The sequence below is a fragment of the Quercus lobata genome, chromosome 6 (assembly GCF_001633185.2).
Source record: "Quercus lobata isolate SW786 chromosome 6, ValleyOak3.0 Primary Assembly, whole genome shotgun sequence".
Classification (NCBI taxonomy): Eukaryota; Viridiplantae; Streptophyta; class Magnoliopsida; order Fagales; family Fagaceae; genus Quercus; species Quercus lobata.
This window is the reverse complement of record NC_044909.1, coordinates 28998720-29012412: the sequence shown is the minus strand read 5'-3', so window position 1 is coordinate 29012412 and position 13693 is coordinate 28998720. Positions and strand designations below refer to the sequence as shown.

Below are 13693 nucleotides of genomic sequence, written 5' to 3'. Positions count from 1 at the left end.
AACTCGATTTTAGGATAATCGAGTATCGAAACAGGGGCAAGCTCCTATATAGTTTGCAAACAGGGGCATATTGCCAATTTTTTTTTTTTAAATTAAGGGTAAAATGCCAGAATCTCCATGAGTTATGAGTAGTGAGTTTGAATTATGAATTGTGAAAACTGAGTTATGAAAACTGAGTTATAGGGAAACCAAATGAGCCCTTAATGATCACTTCATTAAATGAAAGGATGATTTTTTTTTTTTTCAAAATATGGTAATGATAGGGTACATATCTACATTTTGAAACTTACAGTGTCTAAATCAAAATTATTTTTTTACTTTAAATGTGTAAATTGCAATTTAATAAAAAAAATTATCTCAAAAGCATGTTATGTGATTTGACTCACATAAAAAATCATTAATATTTCATATAATCTTTATAGTAGTTGTTGCGACGAAGATGGTGTAACAATGGTGATAGTGATGGTGACAAGCAATGGTTATGGGTGGCAACCCCGGTGAAGGCAAGGTACTCGGCAACATAAAAGAATAAAATAAGTTAAGGCATAAGGTTTTTCATTCCTCAAAATTTAAAAATGAACCTCTTTGACTTGTTTTCTATTGAACATTTATCATTGACCGTTAATTTTTATCATACCAAACATCAAAAAAATTGCTTTTTTTTTGCTAAGAAAAATAGGTAAGGGAACGACCTGAGTCAACGTCTTTCACCTAAGTGTGATCATAATGACACCCTACCCCTACCTGTTGGGTCTATCTGGATAAGCAATTGTTGTGCACCCAACCCCATCGAGGATGCTAGTTAGCATGAGTCAAGAGTATGAAGTTATAACCTAGGTGCCTTCTATTGTGGAATTCGAACCTAGAACCTCCACCTCCCAAACCCTTAGGAGTAAGCCCATGACTACTAGACCAACCAACCCCAAAGGTAAATTGCATAAAATTAAACATTTACTATATGTAAGTACTATTTCTCTAATCATTTTTTTTTAGCAGGCATGAAATATTTCACTCTTGGAAATAATCATGTTGATTTAGGAACACAAAACTAGGGATGGACCCAGAATTTCAATTTAGAGAGGGCCGAAGTATAAGAAAAAAAAAACCACTAAATAGGCATCCATATAGTATTAATAAATTATAAATACGTAAAATCATTATTTCTTAATACATTAAGATGCAATCATCTATCAACAAAGACAAAAAAACAATTTTTTTTTTTTTTTTATAATACTAGGCTGGCTATGATTTTTTTTATTATAAGTTAGAGCATTCTCAATAGTGATACTAAAAAAGTTAGCTTTTAATCTCAAAAAGCAACTTTATTTATTTTACCACTTTATTTTTTAATATACCCAACATCAAATGTTCTATTTTTTTACCACTTTATTTAAAATAATATAAACAACTTATTAAAATAATAAAGACCGAGAGAGAATTTGATTTTTTTTTTTTAATAAAAAGTAGATAGATAACCTTAATAAAATATTGTATTTTATTTTTAATAACTTGCTATAGTCAACTGGTATTTATACTGTTTTACTGTAGTTGCAAAAAATTTAGCTTTAGGGGTTGTTTGATATATACACTTAAAAACTAAAAACATGTGTAGAAATACATGTCGATGAAAAAATGTATGAAAATACATATATTATTGTTTAAAAACTGATAACATGTGTTTAAGTGAATGTACCAAACAGGGCTTTAATTTCTCCAATAACACATGGTTTTTTGGCTCTTTGGTGGTAATATAACTTTTTTGCTAAAATATTATCACCATTGTAAATCTTTTTACTGTTTTGTTAAGTTTCTGGATTAGATAGTTGCTAGTTGAAGGGGAAACTAAAATGTTTTGAAAAGGGGGCAGCTATAAAAATGATATATAAAATAAGTTAAAAAAAAAAGAAAAAAAAAAAAGGAGAACCAGGGGCTTGGGCCCCACCTGAGTCCGTCCATGTACAAAACTAAAATTAAAAAAGAAAGAAAAAAAAGAAGGCATTTACCAAAACTTTTTCTTGATATGAATGACTATAATCAAAGGGCATATGGAACCAAAAAGAATCCACACTAAATCTAATGGTACAGTCATGGCTTTATGTCATTCAGGCCTTTTTTTTGAACTACATATACATTCAGGGTATGGATTTTCATAAAAGGACTCTTCCGTCCTGAAACGCGCTCGGCCTTTAATTCCCTGCATTGGACCTTTTCTTTTCCTTGGAGCCCCCTGCCTGCAATTTTGGTAAAAAGTTAGACAAGTTCTTGGTTGCCGCACAAATCTTGATCCATATTAGGGTGTTTTACTAACTCAGGAATTAAAGGAACAGCTAATATCTTCTTTACATAACTGCCCTGTGTTCAGCCGTAATGAAAAACACATTGGTGCTATTCAATTATGTAAAGTGTTATTGGAGGCGGTATATGGTGCATCCGATACATGCAAACTTTCGCTCACAATGTGTGGTCATATTAAATATTGTTTACCTGTTCTCATGCATTTGGCGGACAAGAAATGAATACGAGGATCCTTCTTTAAGCTGTCCGGTTTCCAGCTTATCAAAAATTTTGACAAGACCTTTCCTGAAAATAAAGTACATGAAGGAGATGAGACTCAGGGAAATCTTCATATTCAAAAAATTGTCAAGCCTAAGGGGGAAAAAAGGAGAAACATTCCCAATGAAATAGGCTTTAGGTGCCACCAAGAAGTTTGAAATTGGGTAGTACACAACCAACTCAATAAATGCAACAAGCAGAAGCCAGGAAAACAAATGACCTGTTTAAACAATTAAATTTTATGCAAGTTAAATATTGTAAGGTGTCTGCATACTATCAAAATAAATGGCTGAAAAGAAAAACAGGCTAATTAAATACCATTTCTTTTCAGTAGTATATACGGGTTAGGGAATTCCTCACAAGGCTTAATGACATATAGCAACATATACGTTAAACCTGAATGTAGAAAACAAGATCACTTGGAGCTTGTTTACATAAAATCTCATGTCAATAAATGGCCTAGGGTTCACATCCTAATAAAAGCAAGTGATAAGACTTTGGTGCAAGTCTATCTTTTGCTGGCCTGATATATCAGTTCCAAAAGATCAATGAGACTATTCCCTAAATAATTTCTTTTGACTGATTACTACCTGTCAGGATTAATGGTTTTCCGGTGACCTAAGTATCTGCGGTGCCCTTCGACAGTTCTTGCCATATTACCAGAATATGAAGGGACAAACACGTCACTCTCTATAGAAATAATGTAATCAAGTGCTGCAGTTTGAGATGCATGACCAGTGAATGCTTCCAATTCTTCCTTGGTTGCAAGTTCTTCCTGTCATCAAGCCAACAAACACTTAGTCATTGCACCTTATTGGAAGAAATGGTGGCACTAAAATAATTTTCCTTGCTAATCATATAGTAAAGAAATGTTCACAAACCTTGAAAACTATGTTTGGGAAGTAGGACATGAGCTCTGAAAGGCTAGTGTTACCACCATAAATTTCTCCAGCTGCAATATAAATTAAGGTTGATGGAGGATAACCAAGAGCTCGAAGAAATATCCCAACCTCCTTGGGAGTTAGTGGGCAAAAGCCTCCTATTCTCTGCTCTCTTGAGTTTATCTCTTTGACCTTCCAATGGTTCGTGGTCTCCCTAGAAAAAGAATCATATGACAAAAATAAGCTACAAAACAGAATGAAATGCCACCAATATGAAATCAACCACCCTTTTTTAGTAAGTATGAAAAATTTTATTGAAAAAAGATTACTTCATGCAAAAAAGAACATGAAACAGCCAAAAAGTACAAATAAAAGTAGAAAACTCAAAACTATATACAAGAAAGAAGAGAATTTATAAACATTGGAAGGGAATCACTAGATGTGAGTCCCCAAGCTTGAGACCAATCAAACAAAGTGTATACAAAAGAAGCAAGGAGCTGATCCCCTGAGCTCTCCCCATCTTTGAATGTATGATTGTTACGTTCCCTCCAAATAAACCACACCAAACACAAAGGTGTTAAATTCCAAATGCCAGATGAGTGTTTCCCCAAACATTCCTCCACCCAAGCAAAGGAATAAGCACTCCCCCCCCCCCCCCCCCCCAGGGCGAAATAGAAGATGGTCCACTAATTCCCAATTACACCGGCACAAACAACACCAGTTCATAATAGAATAACCACTTCTCCTCAAATTGTCACAAGTCAGTATCTTCCCCCACCCTTGAGGAATGCTCTTTCTTTTCCTGTGAGTTAGAAGTGTGGAAGAGGGGGGCGGGGTTCACTAGAGGCCCATTAGGCTTATGGGATACATAATATGAAGTAATCCTCTCCCTCCCTAAATTTCCCTTGCTTGGTCCGATACAACAACAAGAGGCTATATTAGATAAGCTAGTGGACACCTACTCAAGGATGCTTCATTCATAGTAGGAATGGATATCTTATTGGTAACCCCACCATTGTTGATCCTTCACATTTTGTACAACAATATAAAACATATGGAGAATCAAAGACCTATACTTCAAATTTTCAGAAACTTGGACTAAGATTCAGTCATTAAAAAAATAAAGCTGCTAATTCTTTAACTGATTCCCCTCATATCTTCCATTTACCACATTATGGGGGTTTACAGGAGATCACAGCAGCTCGCTTGGAAACATTGTGAGTAAACATTGAAATTTTCACATTGTAAAATATTTGGAAAAAGAAAACTGGAAGTTAAAATCTCACACAAAAGGGCATAGAGAAGATGCAGAGGTGAAATTTGTTGATCTCATTTTCCTTTTACACTTTCTTTCGTTTCAGCGATAATATTTTCTAGAAAATGAGTCATTTTCCAAAAAGTTCTTTCCATAAAACTATCTCATTTTCCTATATTTGGTAGCAAACTTAAATAAGTTGAAAAACAATCTCTTAACTTCCCTTATTTTAGCTTACTGTGAGATAGAGTTGTTTTCCAAAAAAATTTAGTGGAAAATAATCTTTAAAAAGAAGTCATACTTTTAATGTTAACCTCCTTTGACTAATTTTTTTTATGCTACAAAACACTAGAAAACATGGAAACTATTTTTACACAAGATTTTCCATTGATCGTATTTATCCAAAAAAGGAGGCTAGAAGGTTGGAATCTTCTCATCCATCAACCTGACATGTATTTTATAAGTGCATATGCGTTCATCCCTATATTTTATTTGTGTATATGCATGCACATTAACAAATTTTCTCACCTCATAATTCTCAGCTCTTCAGATTCTGCATCAGTCAGTCCATAAGTACAACCCGTGAAAGACAGCATGTCTTTCTCGTATCTCAGATGAAGAGCTATATATCTTCCCCCTCGTGTTCTCAGCCGCTCAACCAGCTTCTGTTGTGTCACCAGCATGCATGCTCAGAACCTAGTTTAACAGGAATCCCCATAGGAGACCTCTTAAATGAATCAATACTGAATTGACAAAATAAACCGGGGCCATGTTCACTGTGAACATATGTATTTGTTGTAAGGTTTTGAACTGTCACACAATTTTATAAGAATGACAACCATTTCAAAGTTTGAGCCATCCAATCTAAAATCTCAAAATTTGGTAGCAACAGTTTCATTGTCACTGGATCAGGGCTTGATGCCAAAATCAAAACTTGAAACCTGGATTACAATCGCAGAAAAATATGAAAGGCTCAACAATTCAAACCTTTCCAAGGCTCTCAATTGGGGGAGAGAAGCGAAGTGCATGATACAGAGCACGGCATCTCAACCTCTGTATATCAAGAGGCAGATTATTGTTTGCAAGACGAGAATCCGATTTTGCAACATGAATCACCTGCACAGATGGACTCATTAACCATCCTTGAGTTTGGCAACTCATCAAACAAGCCCCAGAAAGTGATATTTGACAATCAGAACTCTTGCAAGTATAATGTTTTTCTATATTAAACTCAACAACCCAAGTACTTCAGAATCAAATTTAATGAAAAATGCTGTTACAAAATTGCCACTTGAACATTTACTAGACCTAGGCAGCTCCAGCCACGAAGAAAATGATAAATAAATTAAACTTCATGATGGAGTCATGGAAGATTCTCCAGCCACGAAGAAAATGATAAATAAATTAAACTTCATGATGGAGTCATGGAAGATTAATATGCTATTACTTCGCAAATTCGCCTATTCAAGAATTATTTTATTGGATCCTTGTGTGAAGTCCAATTGAAGTGGAATACATGCCCTTTTAATGGTCTAAGTATGAGTCTTTTAGGGTTAAAAAAGTTTTTAATTTGGGTTTTCATTTTATTAGTTATGGTCAGTTTTATATTGAGGGGCAAATCTGTAATTTCTGCAATTCTTGCAAATTAAGGGTATTTTGGTAATTTAGTTGAGTCTAGAATCTTCTAAGGTATTCTGAGTATCTTAGGTTTATTTAATTTAGGTCCAAGTTAGTATTTATTAGGTTTTATTAGTATTCCTAATACTAGTAGGAATCCTACACTACCGGTACGAGTCTTGCGTATATTGTGCTCAATGTATTCAAAGAAAATAGAATGAGTTGATTATTAAAATTGAGTGTTTTGAGCAAAGGCACGTTGGCCTTTGTTCTTTCTTTCTCCTTCTCTCTTCTCTCTATTTCTCTACTGTTCACGGATACTGTTCAAACAGCCCCTAAACAGCCCTGATTTCTCTCTAATTCTTCTTCTATCCTAACCCTAAACCCACCACAACTAAACGTAGACAAATCCCTAATTTGTCCTACATCACTTCATCTTATATACCATTTAGAATATATGTGCTTTGGTTTCTCATGGTATCTAGAGTGTGTTAATCTGTTAAAAGCATAGGCTAATCCTGGAATTTATAAAAAATGCAGCGTTAGAATTTACTCCATCTATTTTTATCCTTTTGAAAAAGGAATCTTGTAACCCCCTCAGATGGTAATGATCCACTTTACAAGGTGATAGTTTTCATTTCTGTGCATGTCAAAGTGCCCATACTATTATAAAATTAATAAACGGTAAAAGAAAATGGTATTTTCACAGCCGTTTTGCCTCAGGTTCTAGAGATATGTGAACTAGCTTTAATACCATGCTCAGTGGCAGGAACCTTGACAAACAGGGTAAGTTCCTCACTCCAAAACCAGAGTTTGACTACAAAACTTGGACTCCTCATTACAATATGTTTCACATACCTGATATTCCTTCCATAACTGTTTCATCTCTTCATAGTAACCAACACCAGACCAGGAAGTGAAGTGCTTCCTGGCCCGAGGAACAGCTTCCAAATTCTTTGGGAGCTCCTTCACGATCTTGACGTCTCTTTTTAAGCTTTCAATGAAATGAAGCTCATCAAATATATCTGAAAATGTGCTGTGGATAGGAATACATGACAAAAGAATGTGTAAGAAAAGAAGAGAGAAAGAGACAGGAACTACAGTACTCCAAAATGCTGGAAAAGGAAAAATAATACTTGTAAATACCTAGAGTCTTTCCAGAATGAACGCTTATCTAGTTGAGGAACAACTAGGGTTGCATTCATTATACGTGCAACAGCCACCATGTCAGATATCTTCAGGAAAAAGGAATGGTTACTGAATTTGATTAACAAACTATGAAACAAAAGTTTGGTTAAGCTAAGGCAAACTCTCACATAACTGAGAGCAATAATGTGCTAAAAACCCACATAGATCAAAAAAATGTTTATTTTAGATATTCAGACTTCAAAGGGGCAATTGGACGACCATAGGCCCCATGTCCCTTGTATAGAATTCCAATAAAATGTCTTACATAGCATTTTAGTATACAACACCATCAAAGTAAAGGCCCTATTTAGTAATTACGCATACAGTACACATATTGTACACATACGTACATAATATTTAAATAATTCCGTCTCCCGTTCAGCTTCCAATTGTATGTTAATATACGCGACTCTTTTGAACTAAGAGTATATTACGTGTGCTTTGTTAAGAACGTTAAAATCGGCTACTGATATACGGTGTTGTCAAGTGTCAAATCAAAGTTATCAAACATGACATGTAATTTTATAGAAGCGAATGCCCAATACAAATACTAAATCAATGGTCAATATATTTATAATTATTTTATAGAATAAGTTTAGTGATAAAAAGCTGTCCTATGCATTTATGCCTCCTAGTCCCTACTATTCTAAAGGTTGTGCCTTACAATTTTCGAAGCCAAATTCTTTGCTTTCTTTGACTCTTTGTAATAAATTTCAGTGTTTTTTTTTTTTTTAACTTTTTTTTAAATCTCTTTTATCCATTATTAATTTATTATAGTCACTTCCTCATTATTTAATATTTTATTATAATTTGTTCGTATCATTTTTTTTTTTTTGAATATAATTTGTTAATATCAGTAGTGACTAGTTACTATCTAAGAAATTTCAGAATTGATATTTGATATATTTAAGCGAAATAATATTGCATATACAATATTATTATAACAAACTTTACAATTGCTGATATGGTTTTTATTATAAAGAAAAGAAATGTGGTTGGAAAGCAAGATGCTTCAGGTAGTATGCTGGGTTATTGTATTTATCTTCATAAAATAAATGATAAAATGTTTTCGTATTCTTGTTGCGAAATTTTAAAATATAAACTTTTATACAATTATACTCATAATATACATGTACCGTTTCCATAATTTTAAACCGAATATATGAAATGTACTTTTCTTAAAGATGCCGAATTATATCCATCTGTATCCTTACCATATTGTACATGTACCATATTTTACTATGGTAAAGGCCGCCATTAAGACAGTGGGAACCAGCAACAATGGTAAAAAAGATCATTTTCAGAACTTCAGATGGAACAATAAAGCAGATCTTTAATACCATTTATGATTAAGGCCATGCTTATAAGGCCTATTCAGGATGATGGGTCTGCAAAAATTGAGAAGCAAACACATGAATCCTAAAGGTAGTTTCGAATAACAGTACAGAAGCATGTCGTGTTTGACTGGGACATATTAGGGAATATTTTTCCTATATGCAAGGTTTGAATTCAATGTTAGAATGAGCTTTGACAAGACACAGGATCTTGAAGAATATCCGAGTCCCTATATCCTTGTGGTTAGTGGAAAACAGCCATTGGACCGGATTTGTCCTAAAATTGAGGTTATTTCATTTCCTTCCTCATCAGAGAGGGGGCCATTAGGTAGCAGAGCTTTTTTATTGGAAAAGGGGGGAGTGGGACTTAGAGCTATGACTCAATGAGAGTTCTACTTCTATATGCTTACAATTGATTGAAGTAGTTCTCTCTCATCCCACTATTCCGAAGGAATAGAATAACGATTTTACCTCTCTATCTATCTTATAGATGTAATAGGACTATAATACTTCTTCCTCTTAGAGCTATCCCTCATATTATACTACTAGAGGCAAGGAGGAAGATTGAAAGGAAGGAATGAAAATAAAATTTGAGGAAGGAAGAGAGGCAGGAACTTTTATTGAGGTAAAGAAGGCCTTAAACCGATACTAGAAGAGATAGAGTAAGGAATTACCAATTGGAAGCATTAGAAGAAAGGGTGCCTCCCTCATAGCACAGTCCTATGACTTCTTAGAGAAGGGAGAACCGGCAAGTAGGGGAGAGGTTACATCTTCCATATCCAATTAGCAGCTGATTCAACAATCAGAGGATTGGTTGCTTGTTACCTTACCATCCTCTTTCCCCCTCAGGGGGTATTTGGAGAGGTAGGCCCTTATCCCATTCCTAAAGTCAGGAATGGCGAGCCATTATTCTGAGTGGCTTGAAAAGCGGAAATGTGCTTCAAGGAGTCTAGCTTTCCTCCTTTATTCCGACTTCTAACAAAGGGTTTTTTTTTCTTCCATTTTTCAAGAAGGATTAACTTTTTCCTGTTTACTTTACCTATATAAAAATAATGTACTAAACATATCAAAAAAAAAAAATTCTCATTGATGTATTGTTCCATCAACATCAAATCCAAATAATGATGCCATTTTCTTGTTCCTGAATGGGTTTCTTCAATCTTTTTAGGTTTTTATGCTCTACTCTGAGTAAAAATAGGCCCAATTTTTATTTGCTTGTATGGGGAAAATATCCCAATAATATTATTCTTCAAGAAATACCTTTAGTTTCTTTATATTATTCTTCAAATCATCGTACAAAGGTAAGAACACTTTTCCTGAGAAGAGTTCAAAAATTTTCGTGCTTACTCTATGCATAATTTTGGCACTTACTTGACCACACATCACTCAAGCACTTTATTTATTTATTTCTTTATTTTGATAGGTCCATTAGGACCATAACTAAAGCACTTTATTTATTGGGTTAATTGCAATTTGCCCGCCCCTAAACTATGGGTTCAAATTCAATCCCCTACTAAACTATGAAATCAAACAACGTTCCCCCTAATTGATTGGTAATAGGAAAAATACCCCTTACTGTTAGCTATTTACATCAATTTCAAAATTTTGATGAAAATTCTAAAATCAAGCAGTGTCCACAGAGTGAATCTCTCCCAGTCCAAGTTTGTGATTTTTCAGTTAAAATTTTGCAATTGTTAACGGCAAGGAGCATCAAGCATATTATCAATCAATCAATCAAGGGGTAATTGCTCAATTTTATATTTTAGTGGGGGCATGGAATTTGATCCTAGAGTTTAGGGACCAAAATGCAATTGACCCTAAAGCACTTTATGGAACAACAAAAGTTTGTTATTAATGACCTCTGCCATCAAAGCACCATGAACCAAATTCTTATGATTTAGGAAGGTGGGGATATCATCTATGAGGATATCTACGAAAATTCTTATGAGTTATCATGAGTTCCAATTTGTTTTATCCTACATAGCAGCTGACACAAATGCATACTTTTATACAGAAATGATAAATAAATAAATAACGTAGTTTAAAGTACAGTGCAGGATATATAACAGTCAGTTACTTACACCAGTGCGCATTTGATTTAATCCCCCATTACTTCGCACGGTTATATAGCGGTCTGATCCATGAGCAGCTGACATGGGGGGAAAATACAGAGGGGGGAGAGAGAAAGAGAGAGTCATTCAGAGTGATTGAAGAACCTAAAGTATGGAAACAAGGATATTCTCTATATGTAAGGCGAGAATATACCACACACTTGACACTATGGAATAAAAGTTTAAGAATTATGGGAAAGAGAGTAAGCTTAAGAGGGAAAACACATATTTCCATGCAAAAAAGATAAAATATATGAATATATCATGCATGTAACTGTAACCTTTATATTTAGCAGTAGGCTTGATACATGACTGTAACCCATAGCTGAAAGGAGCATCCCAAAGTTGTTCTTCAGGAATCTGCAATATTGGAAATAAAGGATAGCCTTGCTGTTCATATATAATAGATGAGAAGGCAAATATTATAAGAACACTTTTCATATAGTAATGAACAAAGAGTTCAATGACCTCTGGGGTATTGCCCCTCAATTGTTAATCAGTTGAGATTGCCAACAAAATCCTAATGACCCGAAGTACCCACTAACCATAATGCAGAGTATTTATTTTGATAATTCAATCGTAGGGAAGGGGGGATTTGAACCTTGGAAAGCTTAATTGGAAACATCAAGAGGTGCCAGTTGAGCTACAAGGCCCTTGGCAACCATGATGCAAAGACTATTCCTTTGTAAAATTGTCATATCTTTCTTCCCCACCTAAAACGGATAACTTAAGTTATAGATTATGCAACAACTAACACAGACACTCCTGCTTTTATAGTTTAGCGAACTTAATGCCCTCTCACACACTAATACGCTTATCAGTGTTCATTACACTTTTTTTATTATTAAGTTATCAGTGTTCATTACACTATCAAACAAAAGTATCAACTACATCTTGAATTTACACTATCAAATAGAAAATATCATGCTTAAATGTTCTTCTCATAAATGTTACAGTTAGTTCCTTCAACTGAGTTAACTTCAAAGATCCACTGGCATTTCAGAATAACAATTCTCAATAAATATAACAATCCCTCCAATCTCCTATTTGGGTCCCTCAAAGAAACAAATCCAAGTCTCAAATACATGTAAGTACAACTACCCACTTCACAAAAACTCCCAAAATAGCAGGACCCCCACATGATTATAAACAAAGGCACAAACCCCACCATGAAAACGCTCACAAAGTCTTCAATTTTCGCGAAAATCTCAATGACCCATCAAAAATTACACCACCATAAGCAAAATCCAACTCTCAAAACCAACAAAAACAGAAATTTTGATAAAGCCACCATACCTGCTCAGACAGAAACTCTCCAGAGAAATTTGGTTTTTGTTCATCTTCCTCCAAGATATTCCTTGTATTGAACAGAAATATGAAGATGGAGAAAGCAAAGAGAGAGATAATGTAAAGTGTGATTGCATAAGGGGAAGCTTTTCTTGGGAGAAATCTGGAAGTTAAAGAAGCCCTGTAATGGGAAGAGCCTCTATTCACCATTTCAGCTTTCTGCTACAGAAAACAGATCTCTTGCATCGTTTGTTTCTTGACCTCTTCCTTCAACCAAACAGATTGCACGTTGCAGAAAACACATAGTGGCGTCAGTGTGCGAGTGAGTCTTACTGACCGTTAGATTTAAGATGGTTCATCTGAACGCTATGTTAAAGCCGTTTGATTATCTCTGCTTATGACTCAAGTTTGTTTCTCTCTCTCTCTCTCTCTCTCTCTCTCTCTCTCTCTCTCCTTTTCTAATTTGGATCTGACATATTGGTAGAACCAATTTAATCTACATTTTTTTCAACTTATAGTCAATTTAGTTCAAATATTTTGGTATCATTCAAATTGGTCACTGTTATTTTCATCTTACCAACTGTAGGGATGAAAGGCCCGGATAAGGATATTGAGTCGTGGGTCACATCTGAGGACGTCAAAGAGCCCGAGGATAGACAAGTATTACTGAAGACAAGTAGATTGTTGGGCCGAGGAAGAGGTTTGGTCATAATAAATAGGTGATGTTGTCTGAGGAGCCACCATTTCTCGACCAACAGAGTGGAAGTCTAAAGTCCGACCAACCATTAAGTACTGGGTAGTGGGCAACTGTGCTTAGGAAGATAAGATTAAGAAAAAGGTGAGTCAACAAAGAATTGAGAAATATCTAGGAAGAAAGCTGCTACCATCACATTGAATACTTTGCACCTAACCAATTGGCCACATTAATGTGGAAATGATACCTGAACAATGACTTCTAGCCTTACAGCTACTTACAAAGATTTTAGAAAGGTACTGATGGGACAAGTATCAAGGAGATTAGCCAATGGCGACTCCACGAAATTTTGTCAGGGTATTTCTCAACAAGCATAAATTACACAACTTAATAAAAATAAAATTTTATATATTGATAACAACAACAATAAAAAAAACACACACAAATAAATAAAATTTACAATTGTCTTCTACAAGTTTTCATATTTTGAAATCGTTGCATGATAGTCTTATTATCAATACTACAAACTACATCTTTTTCAATATACACAATCAAACAATCATTCATCCACTGATCTCCTATTCGATTGCGCAGTTTATTCTTTATATATTTCATTTCTCAAAAACTTCTTTCTACTGTTGCAGTAGCAACTGGAAGGGTCAAAACTAACTTCACAAGCAAATAGACTAAGGGATAAGTCTCATGCTTCCTTGTGCTCACTAACTTTTCAGCAAGTTCACTAACTCCTTGAAGCTCTAAAAAGAAGTCGTTGA

The 13693-nt window shown here is 34.6% G+C and overlaps 1 protein-coding gene across 1 annotated transcript; it reads right to left on the bottom strand.

Moving 5' to 3' along the window:
- Positions 1–1998: 1998 nt before the first annotated feature.
- On the bottom strand, positions 1999–12656 carry LOC115994400 (O-fucosyltransferase 38). Its single transcript, XM_031118540.1, has 11 exons — positions 12236–12656; positions 11221–11299; positions 10910–10977; positions 7453–7541; positions 7165–7342; positions 5677–5805; positions 5218–5354; positions 3435–3648; positions 3144–3328; positions 2485–2580; positions 1999–2231 (listed from the first exon to the last, which is right to left on the bottom strand). The coding sequence occupies exons 1-11, from the start codon at positions 12434–12436 to the stop codon at positions 2099–2101; spliced, it is 1509 nt and encodes a 502-aa protein (XP_030974400.1). The 5' UTR covers positions 12437–12656; the 3' UTR covers positions 1999–2098.
- Positions 12657–13693: the final 1037 nt, after the last annotated feature.

Bases quoted from the DNA above. Each gene is read 5' to 3' on its own strand.
- LOC115994400 (XM_031118540.1), bottom strand. From the start codon at position 12,436: ATGGTGAATAGAGGCTCTTCCCATTACAGGGCTTCTTTAACTTCCAGA. The intron at 3,649-5,217 runs GTGAGAAAATTT...TTCTTTTTCTAG, and splicing joins GAAGAGCTGAGAATTATGAG to GGAGACCACGAACCATTGGA. The intron at 2,232-2,484 runs GTAAACAATATT...CCAAAATTGCAG, and splicing joins CGCCAAATGCATGAGAACAG to GCAGGGGGCTCCAAGGAAAA.